The sequence below is a fragment of the Girardinichthys multiradiatus genome, chromosome 12 (genome assembly GCF_021462225.1).
Source record: "Girardinichthys multiradiatus isolate DD_20200921_A chromosome 12, DD_fGirMul_XY1, whole genome shotgun sequence".
Classification (NCBI taxonomy): Eukaryota; Metazoa; Chordata; class Actinopteri; order Cyprinodontiformes; family Goodeidae; genus Girardinichthys; species Girardinichthys multiradiatus.
The window spans coordinates 14,877,211-14,894,930 of NC_061805.1; the positions used below are offsets into that span (position 1 = coordinate 14,877,211).

Genomic DNA, 17,720 nt, shown 5'->3' on the forward strand with positions numbered 1-17,720 from the left:
CAACTTTTAGAATATATTCTAAAAACCTCAGCTAGCTAACGCAATGAGGACAGAACAGGAAACAATGATTTTGACAATATATTCCTAGTTTGAAAAAATGGCTGTTTTGGTGATGCTATTAAGATGTTTATAAAAACTAAGGTCTGAATCAAAGGTCACCCCCACATTCCTGGCTTCATGAGAGCATTCTAAGCATCTCAGTTTTATCATTACTGAAAAGGAGAAAATTATTAGACATTCAAATTTTGAGGTCTGAAAGACAAAGAATATGTTTATTGAGAGAGGAGAGGTCTGATGGGTTAATAGCCCAAAAAATCTGGGAACCATACGCATAGCGATGAAAAAAAGACATAGGAGTTGTAGATGACCGGACCAAGTCGTAGCTTGTAAAATGAAAACAGTAGTGGCCCAAGAATGGACCCTTGAGGAACGCCACAGGTGAGAGAAGCACAACTAAGGGAATTACTGCCAGAAGATCATATAAATAAGACTTGAACCAATTCAGAGCAGTATCTTTCACACCTACCCAATATGAATATCAAGTCAAAAACACTGATGTCAGAGAGACATTTTCCATGCTGTCCCTCAGTCCAACTTTTTGTTAATAGAAAAAAATTGTAAAATATATGCTGCTAATTCTTGTCACATGTGTTTAAGAACAGAGAATAACCAGACTTGGAGAGTAATAAGTTGTCCCTACATCGGATATCTGGTAGTATAGTAACTTAGATAAATACAGCTGCTGACTTTGTGGCTGACCAGCAATAGCAGTATGCACATTAATATTTACTCTTAGGAAAGCAGTATTTAGACACAGATCCCAATATTAACATGACAATACTTCTCAGTCTAATTAAAATAGGACTTTAAGAAGTGACAGTACCAGGGATCTCCCTCTTCGTCGGTTCCTCCTTACTATGTTCTTGTAGTTTTCATTCTTTTTGGTCAGGTAGTAAAAGAGCACACACTCTGCCACCGTCTAAAACACAAATGTTAGATCACGTTTCACTTTCTCTGAACACAAACTCCAAAACAATAGAAAAAGGAATAAGGAATAAGTACAAAAATAACATTTCATACCTTTCTCTCTAGAAACGAGGCTATCAGGCCAAAGTTTTTAGGATGCTGGATGAACCTTTAAGAGAAGAACAGAGCGGCTCTGACTAAAATCCCTGATTTAAAAAAAAAAAACAAAAAAAAACAAAAACAAAAAACACAAAATGAAAAGGAACCTTAGACTAAAAAACAAAAAAAAACAAATGGACATTTAAATCATTTTAGACACAGCACTAAACATTCCAGCTGACAGTCACTGGTAAAAGCAAGTGTTTGTTTTAGCGGAGTGTGACCTGAAGAGGAAACTAAAGCTCTTTGTATGTGGGTAACTTAAAAGTCACCAGTTTTACTGTGTGGTCTCGATTTGATTTGGCAGCTCCAGAACTCGTCTCAGTTCTCACGAAAGGGGAAGATTCACTTCCTTAGCAAGAAGAAAAAAATTCACTGGCCCTTTATTGGTTACACAAATTTCAAAGAATTAAATTTTGCGGTATAAGGAGCAGCTGCCAAGCATTTTGTGTAAGGAGCATAACTGGGCTCATGTGGCATTTAACCCAAAGAGGCACGTGTTACAGGTGATTAAAAAAAAAGATTGCTTTGCTCACTTCTCTCGGAAAGTGTCCCTCTCCTGCTCGCTCCACATGTTCATAACCTGTCGATCCTTGTAAACTTTCATGGGGTCGTCCATCAGTCCGTTCATGTTAATGAACTTAATGCGTTGCTGCTCGGCGTCAAACAGCATAGGAGGGATGACCGCCAGCTGGCGCATTTGTTTCTCGGTGTTCTGCACGTGCCACATAGACAAGACAGAGAAAGCAAAATCCTGAAATCAACAGGCTGGTCTTTAAAGAGAAACTACTTCTGTTTATAAAGATATTTTCCTGTGTGAAAACTAATGCATTAATAGACGATAAACCCTGTTATTTTTTATGTAACTAGTACAACTTGTTCTTTTTTTTCCAAAATTGAGCTTAATAAATTCACAAAGAGAATCTGTTTTCTCGTTATCCATATTTATTTGCTGTGTCGAGAAGGAAAACAAAGGTTTCTAACTTAATTATAGTTTTCAAATAAATGTGATTATGGTATATTCTGTTGTGGCCATGAGTTATCATTTAACTGTATATATTGTAGAGTAAAAACAAAAAACAGTGATATCACCCTCATCTAGTTCTACTTGCGGACGAAGCAGGTTGTGAAATGCACTGTGATCGTTATTCAAGGATTCAAAAGAACACTGAGGCACTGCTGCACTTCAATGTAAGTACTTGCATTAACTTGAGCAATACATAGTAATAACATTTCTTATCCATGACAAAGTTTCCAAATCTGTGCCAGGATCGTCAAACTCTTTCTGTTTTAAAATTCCACAGTTTTCCAAACAGATTCTTTTTTTTCTATTTTAAACTGGATTTCGGACTTATGTACAGCTAGCTGCAGTTAAACCCCAAATTATGCATACCCCTGGCAGATTCAGGTTTAAAGCGATTCTTTCATTTTATCAAAGGGTTTCTTGTGACTGGAAGTAATAATGCCAGTAAGGATTGGCCCACATGAAAGAAAGTCCTAACATGAATCTGGTAGAGAATCTTTGGAGGGAACTAATAATTAGGGTGATGGCAAAGAGGTTTTCCAACCTTAAACACTTGGGTTTCATTACTAAAAGATAAGTCTTCAAAAGTGGAAATGACAAAAGGAAGGTTTGACTGATGTAATCCCAATGAAGTTTTCTTTCCATTGATCATCGAATTTTCAACATGCCATTTTTAATAAATTAAAAATAAAATTAATTATTTTTTCAAAATTGAGAGCCACATTTTCATAAATTGTTTCAATTGTTAATATTTCCGCTAATGTTAGTTGACTTTATTAGTATATTTGAATGTAAGCATTGAAAAACACTGACAGTCATCATGAGTGACTGGGTTTAAATGCTGTGCTTGAGTATTAATAGTAATATTACTTATTAGTAGTAATTATTCATATGCCCATGAAATCATATGCTGAACAGAAAAGAGCAATCCAATTTAGGTACCAATATTAAGCATACTTTGTATGAGACAGTCGAGCTGTGTCTGTACAACTTAGTTTACAGGTCCTTCTCAAAATATTAGCATATTGTGATAAAGTTCATTATTTTCCATAATGTTATGATGAAAATTGAACATTCATATATTTTAGATTCATTGCACACTAACTGAAATATTTCAGGTCTTTTATTGTCTTAATACGGATGATTTTAGCATACAGCTCATGAAAACCCAAAATTCCTATCTCACAAAATTAGCATATCATTAAAAGGGTCTCTAAACGAGCTATGAACCTAATCATCTGAATCAACGAGTTAACTCTAAACACCTGCAAAAGATTCCTGAGGCCTTTAAAACTCCCAGCCTGGTTCATCACTCAAAACCCCAATCATGGGTAAGACTGCCGACCTGACTGCTGTCCAGAAGGCCACTATTGACACCCTCAAGCAAGAGGGTAAGACACAGAAAGAAATTTCTGAACGAATACAGGTCCTTCTCAAAATATTAGCATATTGTGATAAAGTTCATTATTTTCCATAATGTAATGATGAAAATTGAACATTCATATATTTTAGATTCATTGCACACTAACTGAAATATTTCAGGTCTTTTATTGTCTTAATACGGATGATTTTGGCATACAGCTCATGAAAACCCAAAATTCCTATCTCACAAAATTAGCATATTTCATCCGACCAATAAAAGAAAAGTGTTTTTAATACAAAAAACGTTAACCTTCAAATAATCATCTACAGTTATGCACTCAATACTTGGTCGGGAATCCTTTTGCAGAAATGACTGCTTCAATGCGGCGTGGCATGGAGGCAATCAGCCTGTGGCACTGCTGAGGTCTTATGGAGGCCCAGGATGCTTCGATAGCGGCCTTTAGCTCATCCAGAGTGTTGGGTCTTGAGTCTCTCAACGTTCTCTTCACAATATCCCACAGATTCTCTATGGGGTTCAGGTCAGGAGAGTTGGCAGGCCAATTGAGCACAGTGATACCATGGTCAGTAAACCATTTACCAGTGGTTTTGGCACTGTGAGCAGGTGCCAGGTTGTGATGAAAAATAAAATCTTCATCTCCATAAAGCTTTTCAGCAGATGGAAGCATGAAGTGCTCCAAAATCTCCTGATAGCTAGCTGCATTGACCCTGCCCTTGATAAAACACAGTGGACCAACACCAGCAGCTGACACGGCACCCCAGACCATCACTGACTGTGGGTACTTGACACTGGACTTCTGGCATTTTGGCATTTCCTTCTCCCCAGTCTTCCTCCAGACTCTGGCACCTTGATTTCCGAATGACATGCAGAATTTGCTTTAATCTGAAAAAAGTACTTTGGACCACTGAGCAACAGTCCAGTGCTGCTTCTCTGTAGCCCAGGTCAGGCGCTTCTGCCGCTGTTTCTGGTTCAAAAGTGGCTTGACCTGGGGAATGCGGCACCTGTAGCCCATTTCCTGCACACGCTTGTGCACGGTGGCTCTGGATGTTTCTACTCCAGACTCAGTCCACTGCTTCCGCAGGTCCCCCAAGGTCTGGAATCGGCCCTTCTCCACAATCTTCCCCAGGGTCCGGTCACCTCTTCTCGTTGTGCAGCGTTTTCTGCCACACTTTTTCCTTCCCACAGACTTCCCACTGAGGTGCCTTGATACAGCACTCTGGGAACAGCCTATTCGTTCAGAAATTTCTTTCTGTGTCTTACCCTCTTGCTTGAGGGTGTCAATAGTGGCCTTCTGGACAGCAGTCAGGTCGGCAGTCTTACCCATGATTGGGGTTTTGAGTGATGAACCAGGCTGGGAGTTTTAAAGGCCTCAGGAATCTTTTGCAGGTGTTTAGAGTTAACTCGTTGATTCAGATGATTAGGTTCATAGCTCATTTAGAGACCCTTTTAATGATATGCTAATTGTGTGAGATAGGAATTTTGGGTTTTCATGAGCTGTATGCCAAAATCATCCGTATTAAGACAATAAAAGACCTGAAATATTTCAGTTAGTGTGCAATGAATCTAAAATATATGAATGTTAAATTTTCATCATTACATTATGGAAAATAATGAACTTTATCACAATATGCTAATATTTTGAGAAGGACCTGTAGGCTGTTCCCAGAGTGCTGTATCAAGGCACCTCAGTGGGAAGTCTGTGGGAAGGAAAAAGTGTGGCAGAAAACGCTGCACAACGAGAAGAGGTGACCGGACCTTGAGGAAGATTGTGGAAAAGGGCCGATTCCAGACCTTGGGGGACCTGCAGAAGCAGTGGACTGAGTCTGGAGTAGAAACATCCAGAGCCACCGTGCACAGGCGTGTGCAGGAAATGGGCTACAGGTGCCGCATTCCCCAGACCTGGGCTACAGAGAAGCAGCACTGGACTGTTGCTCAGTGGTCCAAAGTACTTTTTTCGGATGAAAGCAAATTCTGCATGTCATTCGGAAATCAAGGTGCCAGAGTCTGGAGGAAGACTGGGGAGAAGGAAATGCCAAAATGCCAGAAGTCCAGTGTCAAGTACCCACAGTCAGTGATGGTCTGGGGTGCCGTGTCAGCTGCTGGTGTTGGTCCACTGTGTTTTATCAAGGGCAGGGTCAATGCAGCTAGCTATCAGGAGATTTTGTAGCACTTCATGCTTCCATCTGCTGAAAAGCTTTATGGAGATGAAGATTTCATTTTTCAGCACGACCTGGCACCTGCTCACAGTGCCAAAACCACTGGTAAATGGTTTACTGACCATGGTATCACTGTGCTCACTTGGCCTGCCAACTCTCCTGACCTGAACCCCATAGAGAATCTGTGGGATATTGTGAAGAGAACGTTGAGAGACTCAAGACCCAACACTCTGGATGAGCTAAAGGCCGCTATCGAAGCATCCTGGGCCTCCATTAGACCTCAGCAGTGCCACAGGCTGATTGACTCCATGCCACGCCGTGTTGAAGCAGTCATTTCTGCAAAAGGATTCCCGACCAAGTATTGAGTGCATAACTGTACATGATTATTTGAAGGTTGACGTTTTTTGTATTAAAAACACTTTTCTTTTATTGGTCGGATGAAATATGCTAATTTTGTGAGATAGGAATTTTGGGTTTTCATGAGCTGTATGCCACAATCATCCATATTAAGACAATGAAAGACCTGAAATATTTCAGTTAGTGTGCAATGAATCTAAAATATATGAATGTTAAATTTTCATCATGACATTATGGAAAATAATGAACTTTATCACAATATGCAAATTTTTTGAGAAGGACCTGTAATTCTGCTCTCCTTGTTGTGCTTGTGGCAGACATGGCAATTTGCTTAACCTATTCCTTAAGTTGTTGTCCTCCTTTTCCATCTTAAAGTGTTTTTGCCACTGCTTCCATGCACTTTGATCAATACCCAGTCAGTGAAAGGCTTTTTGTGTTTTCCCATAATCCACTGAACTCACAATAAACACTTGTAGGCTCACTGTTGTGCTGTAAGAGACCATATGCTTCTATCCATTCATCTTTAAATGTGTGATTTTTGTAGTCCACTTTACGTATTTATGATGAAGCCATCTTCTTTTTCTAAGTCATTGTACTATCAGCAAGCGTGAGCTTCCAGTAACTTAGCAACTTGCGTTGAAGGACCCACATAGCTTTTTCTTTGTCATTTTCCGGTGGTTGGTGTACCACGATGTGGTGCATTACTGCCACCAGCTGGCTTGGAGTGTAGACCAGAATGTCGCTGACCTACATAGCTGCCCGTCGCGCCTGTTCAAAAGTCAGACGCGGCAGCCGGCAGGAATAAAATGTTTATATCTACCTAGTAAATGAGAAAATGCTTTGGTACCAGCAGGGACCCAGAGTTCAAAACTGCTGAGGCCACACTTGGAACTGAGACGTCTAACTTAAAGGTCAGAGCAAATGCGAATGGTGGAGTCCAGCTCACAGTTGCACATATGTCCTGAATGGACACCCCTTTAAAGAGGTCCCAGGACCCAGTCATGCCATGGGTGGAGTGGGCCTGTAGACCCCCCAGACCCTGAACACCCTGGCTCGTATAAGATCAGAATCAGAATCAGCTTTATTGCCAAGTTCATACATACCGGCAGACGGCTGCATGCTCCTTTCATAAAACGCTAAACCAAGGAGTGCTGGCTGGCTGTTTTACCCTCAAGCCTGCATGGGATGCCGAAATGGCAGCCAGGCATACCTTAACTATGGAGAATATCTTTCCTTTGTCAATCAGCCCATGCAGAAATGACAAAATACCCCAAACAGGTCACTGAAAGGAAATGAGTCCTTTGTCAGAACAGCACTCCTTGAATACAATCCACTTAGAGTCATATAAGGACCTAGTGGAGTGAGCCCTAGCACTCTGAATGGTATTAATAATATTCTGAGGGAGCCCTGTTGTATTCAAATTATGCCACTCATGGGTAAGGCCCTTAGCTTTAGGTGCTCTGGGCGTTGTTTCCCCTACCCGAGACAGCATGCTCTCCAGAAGCGGGAGTTGTCAAGGTTGTCCCCTCAGGAGCTGATATATTTCCCCCAACCAGTACATCGGTGGCCAGAGCGGAGCTATCAGGATCAGCATGTGGCGGTGCTCCCTCACACTGGCTAGAGTGGATGCAAGCAAAGCCAGGAGGGGTAAAGCATAGAGTTGGACGTGGGGCCAGGAGTGCACGAGCACATCCACACTTAGTGGCGCGCCCTGATTGCTCATCGAGAAGAACAACAGTCACAGAGCATTTCCAGCGGAGGCGAATAGGTCCACCATTGCCCACCCGAAGCGGAACTACAGCCGTTCCACTTTGGCTGGATTGTCCAGGGGCACTCCCCATATAACTGAGTGCCCTGGACCGCATATCCACTCTGTGGTTCAGAGCTCCGGGTACATGGGTAGCTCTGACCGACAGATGTCTGCTGCTCCATATGATCAGTCTGCGTGTTACACTGTACAACTGAAGGGAACGCAGCCTCTCTTGATGGTTGATATAAGCCACAGCAGTTGTCAGTCCTCCCAAGGACATGCTGACCGCTGGAGGCATGTGCTGGCTGTCCGGGAGTAGCAGCTGCCGACGACATCGAAGCATTTCGGGGCCAACCCTTGTCTTCCTCCCTGGCCAGACAGGAACGCTGGAGAAGGCTGTCGCACTCTCCCCATCATCCCAAGGGACCAATGGCGCCCGGCTTTGGAGCCTGTGGCCTCAGGATGAAGATTTCGTCCTCGTCGTTATCCTCTGAAATGAGGTGCTCTGAGATGACTTCAATGTCATCCTTGTAGTTCAGCACTAGGACGTCTTCAACAGGCGAGGGCGCAGATGCCAAGTCCAACTGGGAGCCCGAGCTGGCCGTAGCAGTAGGTCATTCCTTCTTGCTGGGGCAAAGTGTGAAAAGGTCTGTATTTGGAATGGTGCTGCGTCGTGGTGCATGCTACTTATAGGATAGCTGACGCATGCATCGCGATAACCAGCCAATCCGTATTGGTGTAATGAGATAGATGCAAGGAGCATATCCCATAATGAGACATCGAAACAAATACTATGAATGAGAACCTTTTTTAATCTCTGATTTTAATGTCCCAATCACTCAGTTTAAATTGATTTTATATAACATGGTATTTATTTTGTAAAAATGTGGTTTATTTAGACTCTTAACAATACTGGTTCAAATAATATTGTAATAGTTAATAAATGTGCTAACTCACTTTGTTGCAAGAGTAGCAGACTTGAGGACGTAATTTGAAGGAAAAACTGAAGATTAGAGAAAAACTAACTCTTCTGGGTGAGACAGATTATAGATCCTTTAAAGCTGTATGGCCTGCAGTGTCCAAAAATGTTTTAAAATGTGAAACACGACGTCTCAAAACTTCAAAAACTAAGATACGATAAGTTAAAAGTCTAGAACTGAGAGAAAGGATTCCTAAACTTTACCAAATTTGTGTCACTCGTATCAATTTCAAATGCAAAAGCATATTTTCAAAGACAGAAGCATTCTGAACAAAACGTACCTTCTTTTTGTTACTCTTGAAGGCTTGCACAGAGTTGCCAAAGGACAAGTTGGGGGGATCAAACCAATTTTAACAGAAAGAGCTTACCTCATGCTCTGATATTCCATCAATGATTTCGGAGACTTCATGTTCACTGCGGGCTGCAGATGAGGTCAGTCCGCCTCCTCGCTGCCCAACACGGCTGCAGACATAGAAGTACAGAAGGCCTGTTACAGTGATTCTTTATAACATCAGTAGTTACAAAGCACCAAAAGCAATAATAGTCTGCTGTGTGCCTGGTGGAAAGAGAAAACAATATTATCCCACCTCTGCATTCGCTCCTGCATCTCTCTTTGTTTGCGGATCTCTGGGAACTGTTTTTCGTAGTACTCCCGCACCTTGCTCTCTTTGGCCCTGCGTCGTGGGTTGTTTTCAATGCGCTCCACTTTCTTCTCCCAGGCCTCCATTAGCTGGTCATAGCGCTGGCAAAACTTCTGTTCCTGCAAAATCAGAGAAAGAAATGTATCTCTACAAAGGCATGAAAGTGCCTTTGGCATTTCAAGACTTACTTTCGAATGAAAAATGCATAACCAATAGCACATTAAATCTGGAGGGCAAAAACTGATTGCAGCATAATCAGATGGAGCAGAGTTACATGCTAAAAGTTGTATGCAAAGTTGAGACTTGGACCACAGCTCTGGCAGAAGGCAGAGTGGAGTTTGTCTGCCTCTATCACATGCGGCAACCTACTAACTCTGGCGGAGAAACGACCCTCAGAGCGCACATAAACTACGAGGCGATATCTCTGCACATAAAGCTACCTCCCTCACCTAAGACACATGAGAGAAGAGCAGACACTAAACCCATGGTTCAGACTAATTCTTTTTTGTATTAAATATGTTGGTTTAAGAGTGAAAAAACATCCCAATTATGGATATAAGACGGTTTAACAGTAAAGCGATGGACCTGATCTGCAAAAACCCTTTTCACTGTGGTTCTCTTCACAAAGGTCACTGCAATGCTTGGCTAAAATTGAATTTAAACGACATCTAACTATTTCAGCATGATAAATCTTTTACATTTATTATTCTGCAGCTCTGGTTTCCTCTTTGGCATCTAAAATAGCCACTCACCACACAAGTCATCTATCATTGGCTGAGTCCCAGCTGAATCACAAATGAAGTTTTCTACTTACCCACTGCTTACGAGCGTGATTTCTCCTTTTAAAATACAAGATGAGCTTCTTCCTCATGGCGTGGTTTCTGCATTAATACAAGAAAAAAAAGAAGGAATAAACCTCATGACAACGACCAAGAAAAACCGGTCAGTGATTAGACTTTAATTAAATCTGTCCCATCTTTTCAGGTATATCATGTATTCCTTGTATATAATGTCTTGCTAAAGAATTCATACCTCTTGAACCTTTTCATTATGTATTTTATTAGGACTGTATGTGACAAACCAACAGAGCGTAATTGTAAAGTTGGAAGAAAATTATTTTCAAAAGGTATTAATAATGAAATCTGAATAGTGACATACAACCTGTACTATGATACTCTAAATGAAATCCACTGCAATCAACTGCTTTCAAAGGTCACCTAATTGGTAAATAGAGTCCACTTGTGTGTAATTTAATCTCATTATAAATCCAGATCTTGTAGGATTGTTAGAATACATCCGTGAACAAACAGCATCATGAACACCAAGGAACAAAGGAAACAGCTCAGGGAGAAGGTTCTGGTGAAGTTGTAGGTTCTAAAACAATATCCTAAGTTTTAAACATCTCCTGGAGCAATGATCAATCAATTGTCAGAAAATGGGAGGAGAAACCTACAAATCTACCAAGACAAGGCAATGTACCTAAACTGACAGACTGGGCAAAGACGGCGTATTTAGAGACGCAGCAAAGAAATCCATAGTAATTCTGGAGAAGATGCAGAGATCCAAACATCTAGTGGAAGAATCTATTCATCTGTTTGCGGTGTGCCACAGAGCCAGGTAGGGAAGACGGAAAACAAGTGAGACCAAAATTGTACTTTTTGGCCTACAAGCTAAATTTGATGTCTGTGGAAAAAACAAAAACGCCAGAACACACTGAACACACCATCCGGACTGTGAAATGTGGGGGAAGTATAATCATTTTTTTCTTCAGCAGGAACAGGTGAAGGATGGTGCTAAATTTGAATTTAAACATGGATGAAAACCTGTTGAAGGCTGCAAAACAAAACTCAAGACCGGGCCGCAAGTTCAACTTTCAGTGGGATAAGGACACTAAAGATACACCCAGAGCTACCGTAGAATGGTTTAGATCAAAGCACGTGTTAAAATGGACCAGTCAAAGTTCAGACCAAAACCAATTGAGAATTTTGGTAGGACTTAGAAATAGCTATTTTGCAAGGGAAGTGGACAAAAACTCCAGACTGTAAATGTGTCAAGCTGCCTACTGTAAAAGACTTGCAGCTGTAATTTTTAGAGAAAGAATAGAAATAAATACAAATGCACAATGCACATTTATTTTTTATTTTCTGGTCAAAGATGTCAGGTATCATGTATAATTTTCCTTCTCAATCACACAGAATTTTAAGTTGGTCTATCACATAAAATCCAATGAAACTAATTTTATTTTGTGGTTGTTTCCAGATAAAATGTGAAAAAGTATGATGGATTCGAGGCACCGTATATTTTCTACCCTGATCACTTTCCAACCTCACTTCTTTACAAAATGAATAGTAAATAAAAAATGAAAAAAACATTCCACTCGCACATAAACAAACACATTGCCGGTCCTTGAGTGTCGCCGCTCGATAAACTCAATACCGCTTCTGGGTGTAAGGGATAGCAAGGAGGGCCAAACTTATAAAACTTGTCTTTGTTTGGAGCAGCCAGACGTGCAGCTTCAAATAAAGGTCAAGGCCAGTAATCTCCTTAGGCAGCTGCTTGGTTTGTCTCTTTCTTTGTAGCAAGACAGAGTTTTATTCCTGACACTTAATCTGTCACTTGTAAGGTCATGCTCCTCTACTGATTAATGTAATCTTAATCTATATTAGACGGCTGAGCTTCTGGTTTCCTCTGGACAGAGGTTAGGACATACAACTACAACAGGTGGCATCTAGTGGTTTGTGACAAAATTTATACACAATACAGAATTAATGATCAAGGGAAACAAACACATGCTTCATCTTAAAAAGGTCAAGCTCTGATTTCAATAAATAATTAAATAGAGACGATTAATGAGCCATGACTTTGCAACAGGAAAAATACATGTACTAAATCCAGCTGTGTAAAGTAATATTTCTATATTGTGTAAATTGGGTGAGAACCAATCTAGCAAAGCAACAACAACAAAAAACAACCATGATAAAGTAGATCTCCTAAAAAGACAGAGATGGTATTGTCCTCTGCACACCAGATGGCAAAAGACAAGATTAGCAGCCCTGTAACCTACAAAAAGGTTTCCTTTGTCCTGCTCTAACCCCGGGTGCTTTCTGAGATATCGGAGAACACTGTAATTTGGCATAATACTTAAAAAACACAATAGCTGAAAGATTATATGCATACTTGTGACAGATCTTCTCCAGTGCGTTTTGCTCAGTCTTGCTCACTGAGCAAAAGCGTGAACTTCAAAGCTCCAATTTGTCCTTGTGCATATTGGCCTATTTTTCATCAGCTGACCGTGTGTGCAGGACATGAGCAGGGATGGGGCTCACAGAGATCCACTGAGATATTGATAGTCATCGCTGCCAGCAGGGATTAATGCCAAACTTATCAAACCGGTTAACAAAACAAAGAAGCTAATTGTGCTCGGTCAAACTGACAACACTGGTATTTAATAACACGCACACAAAGACGGAGTGAAAGCGGATTTCAGTTAATTGCTTTGAGGCAATAATACTGATCAAATGGTGCAGGGATCAAAAGGAGTAAAGAGAGCAGAGTGCAGTTAATAGGTCAGGAACATCTTTTGGTATATCGCTGTGCCGGTGGAAGCAAACCCTATAATGTCCTTCAGATGTAATTAAAACCCAAACAAACTGCAGATAGATACAACTTTAAGACACAGCATTTAGGTGCTGTAAAAAACATCCTACTTTTAAAACGTCATTTAATCGAGATAAATATAAGATAAAAATCCAATTTGATAGTTTCAATCAAAAGATGCGTTTTTTAATGATTCGGTGTTGTATAAAAACCTTTAAATAAACAAATCAGGAAAAAAGGACATCCATGTATCTATGTTAGTAGTCTCATAAGACTAAACTTTAGGAGAACTCCCAAGTCAATTTAAAGATGTGCACACTTGAGAAGTGGCTGTAAAACATTGTGATTTCAGAAAATCACAATGTGTGATTTTTCAGTAATTAATTAGTATTTTATTTCATGTCAAGTATTTGATCTGTCACTTACAGTTGAAGAGTACCTTTGATAAAAATGAAAGACATCTATCTGCTTTGCAAGTAGGAAAACTTTTTAAGACTTTTAATGTTACTTGAAATAAAAGTTAAAAGTTATCTTCACAAAAAAACCAACCCCAGTTAGCGACAATTTTACATTAATGTTTATTTGAACATAAAACATGACTTTTTGGTACAGTGTAAAAGTTTGAAATGTATATCTATTTATAATTTTTATTTATATTTATATCTATTATCTATTTACATTACTAGTGAAAAGTTTTAGACGCACACCCTTTAATGGTTTTCTTTATGTTTATGACTATTTACATTGTACGTGGATTCTCAATGAAGGCATCAAAACTGAGAATGAACACATATGGAAATATGTAGCAAACGAAAAACTGTAAACGAACTTTAAATATGTTTTATATTTTAGATTGAAATAGCCGCCCTTTGCTGTGATGACTGAAATATTAACCTGTGACCATCTCTCAATGAACCTCTGGGAAAGTTATTTCGAGAATATTTAGAAAACCATTTCAGATATATTTAGAGACATTTCACACTTTTTCCTTACCACATAATTCCATGTGTGTTCACTCAGTTTTGTTGCCTTTGGTGAGAATCTGCAATGTAAATAAGTCATGAAAATAAAGACACCCATTTATAGAGAAAGTGTATCTAAAACGTTTGACCGGTAGTGTATACTTAAGTTTCAACATCTAGTTTGTACCGCCGAACATTGTCTGGAAATGTGGTGCTGCCGTCACTGTTGTCGATAACGGAGATGGCTCATTCACATTCCCTGGTACTGGTTTCAGTCATGCAGAAGAATCTTGGTTGGAAATCCAATTTTCATTGAATTTATACTTTTTCCATGTTGTCCAAGATAAACTGGCTGCTAGCGCTACATGAACGACGTGTGCATCTGCCCTGATTGTCCCTGCCACAATAACATCACTTTTATTGGTTCCGACTCTTTGAGGAAACCTTCATAATATGAGCTATAGCAACATGTAATTTCCCTTTGGGATTAATAAAGTATTTTTGAATTGAATTGAATTGAATTAGGATCGTGTGACGTTACAGCGAGAGCCATTTGGTAATTTATAAAAAAAAAAAAGAAATCTTACCAATTATTTTTATATTTGAGACGAATTACAATCATAAAATCCTATTGTTAACATTTTGGGTTAACATTTTTAAGACCTCTGAAAGATTGGTTTAAGACATTTTACCATTTAAGGCCTTATTTTTAGATTGATGAATTCAATGCCTATTAATACATTTTTAGGATCTGCGGGAACGCTGCTTTTACCATTCTCTCAGACAGCCTTTTGCAGAGATAATTTCCTTCTTTTCAGAAATCTATCACAATCCTAGAGAGTCAGCAGTAAACACATGCAGATGACGGGCCTCGTGTCATGGTTGTTGCACAGCAGCTGCCTTAGGGCTGCTGGTCACAGCATAATAAAGATACTTGTTTCAGTTGGTAACTGAACACCCAAGTGTAAATTGAATATGTGTTATTCTGGCCTATAACCTTGAGAATAAATAAACAAATTGGTTTTATTATTAACACTGCAGCTGTAACTGCTAATCATAATCACAAGCTGACAAAACAAGCTTTGTGGTCAAACGGGAAAGTTTCTGTAGCCTTAAGTTAGATTTTAAATGTCATCAAAACATGAGACAGACCCATATTCATATGATCCCTCTTTAAACCCTAGCTAGAACAAATGTAGATTACAGAGTGCATTTACACTTTATAATAAATCGTGCCTCAAACACTAAATCTCAAACTTCAAACATCAATTTTCAACCTCCCTAAAACAAACCAAACACTCAACCACGCAGCAACATTAGCAGAGCTGCGGAAGGAACAGGTAAAAGATATTAGAAGAAAACATGGGTTCAAAGCCCCGCACCCTATTTTTATTGTAAAGCCTAATGATTATAACCCTACAAACCTAATTACATCACGGCTGTAGCGGCTGGGTGAGTAAGATGAACCCTTGACACTAAAGGGGGTTTTGGGACACACCAGCATGACTGGACATGGAACAGGCAGTTGGAATATGATTATACCCACAGGTGTTACAGTTAATCATGGCCAAGTACATGATGGGTTCCAAATGAACAAAGTCACTAAGCAACATTACATAATTTTTAAAAACGCCGTGGGAACCTATTTGAGTGTCTTCATCAGGAAGGCTTCCCTCTTGAAATGACCATCGAATATTGGCCAGTACCTTGCCCAAGGTCACGGTGGCATGTGCAAATACCAAGAGGGACAAGATGTAGGCAATCCTGAGGCAACTGACAACCAACTTTGATTTGCACTAATTAGGTTTGTTTTTGGTTGATTTTAGCAAATCTAACTGTGATTTACAGCCAACCATACGAAAACGGTGAGATACTGAACTTTAAACTGAACTGCAAAAAGCTTTTAAAGACTTTTCATCCCTAATGCCTTGAGAGTATACTGAGACATTTTGACGTCTGTAAGTCCAAAGCTGTTGGAGAACTTCGCTCAAATACAAGGTGTGTAACTGAGAGAAAATGTTGGCTTTGATCTAAAATGGCTAACTCCCTGCAGGGTTAGGACAATGGCTACAAGAGACTTTTTGTGTATGTCCTGAGAACTTACATTATGTTTACAGAATTTCATAATCCTCAGTCAAAGCATGGCTTGGGGCTGATTTATTAAAATGTTCTAGGGGGCACTGTGGAAGAATTAAGCCACAACCACCAATTATTTCACTGGAAATCGTTTGGGGGCAGAACTAAGATTAATCATTTGGTAAAGATCAGATGACATATGTGGAAATTAGAGACAAACGCATGGCCATGGCCTGACATCGCACTTCAGCACGCCACCACGGCCACACCATCCAGCAAAATCTCTAGAAACGAAGGTCGACCAACTAGTTATCTGCCTCCTGGCACAATTTCAAGTTGATTAGGTCAAGATGGTCAGAGAGAGACCTTTCCAAGAGAAAAAAGTGACTTCCTGATCTCAGGGGGCGGGGCTTTAATTATGTCAGCAAATGACCAGATGGGATCGTGGGGCACCAAAAGGGAATCAATCATATCACGTTATGTCTCATTCAGCATTTCTATGTGAAAGTTGTAGCTGTTAGAATTTTTAGGCCAGTAGGTAAAGTTCATGGTCTGGCCACGCCCCCTAAACATGCTCAAAAACTCAAGATTTTGATAACATTTAACCCCCCATGCCTTGGTCAGTGCATACTGACCAAATTTGTGGTGGCTCAAAATCCCTAGGAGGAGTGTGGTAATGTTCGATATGTATGAAACGTCAAAGCGGCCAAAAATGACCCTGTAACCCAAAATGGCCGACTTCCTGTTGTTTTAGGGCATACACCCAAAATACTTTTTTGTCTTGATTTGAAGATATCTACCTCTGTAACAAATTTCAAATGTCTGGGACTTACCAGTTGGCATATCTCACATTAGGGGGCATCATGCATCATTTTGTATTTAATGGACAATCAACTCTAGCAACTTTGACTCCCTCAAATCCACCAACAGTCTCCATCCAACAGAGTCAATAAATTCTAGCCTCCAATTACTGCAATAAAGCATTAGATTTTCACAATATAATCACCTTGAGTAACAATACCACACTGTATTATAACAACAATAGGATTTCAAACAAATGTGTACAACTTGATCCATGTCAATTATTATTAAGGATGCAAGATATATCAGCATTATCGGCTATTATCTGCATCAGTCTGACCAGTGAAACTGGGCCGATATTGATAACAGGTATTTATTTCCATCTTTTCACCGTTTGTGTTTCTTTTCTGGAGGGGGAGGGGGCTGAGCATGTGGCATTTGTTTGGGCATGTGACAGTGATACAGAACACAATTGTGGGGTGCCCGTTTTCCTTTCATTTAATGTATATTTTTATTGTGATGAAGAGTAAGGTGGGTTAACAGTAATCGATACTGGCATTGCAATGTTTTCCCGATATTATGCAACCATAGCAATAACCTAGAGCAAACAGCCACCAAATGTAGCTGAAATTTAGCAAACTACTATGTTTTCTTTTCCTTTTCTGCTCCTTACACAGTAACAATAAAAAACAAACTGATGGTAGCTAGTAAATTAGTCAGGCTATCTGCTCAGGTAGTCAGTCAGCTGCTTAACAGACATAAACCTGTCCCACAGAGGTTCTCATCTAACTAATATACCTTACAGCAGTTTTTCTAACGTGCTTAAGTGGCCAAATATTACATAAATACTGTAAATGGGGATGCCAAGACA

At 39.9% G+C, this 17,720-nt stretch overlaps 1 protein-coding gene across 2 annotated transcripts in view; it reads right to left on the minus strand.

The window, feature by feature from the left end:
* The window catches only part of ncor2 (nuclear receptor corepressor 2), a 129,623-nt gene that overhangs the window by 51,833 nt on the left and 60,070 nt on the right, over positions 1-17,720 (minus strand). For both annotated transcript variants that reach the window (XM_047380685.1, XM_047380684.1), the window contains exons 9-14: positions 10,228-10,294; positions 9,360-9,532; positions 9,141-9,234; positions 1,662-1,840; positions 1,081-1,135; positions 884-979 (exon numbers count right to left, since the gene is read on the minus strand). In XM_047380685.1, coding sequence (XP_047236641.1) covers positions 884-979; positions 1,081-1,135; positions 1,662-1,840; positions 9,141-9,234; positions 9,360-9,532; positions 10,228-10,294 — 664 coding nt within the window. The remainder of the gene's footprint in view (positions 1-883; positions 980-1,080; positions 1,136-1,661; positions 1,841-9,140; positions 9,235-9,359; positions 9,533-10,227; positions 10,295-17,720) is intronic.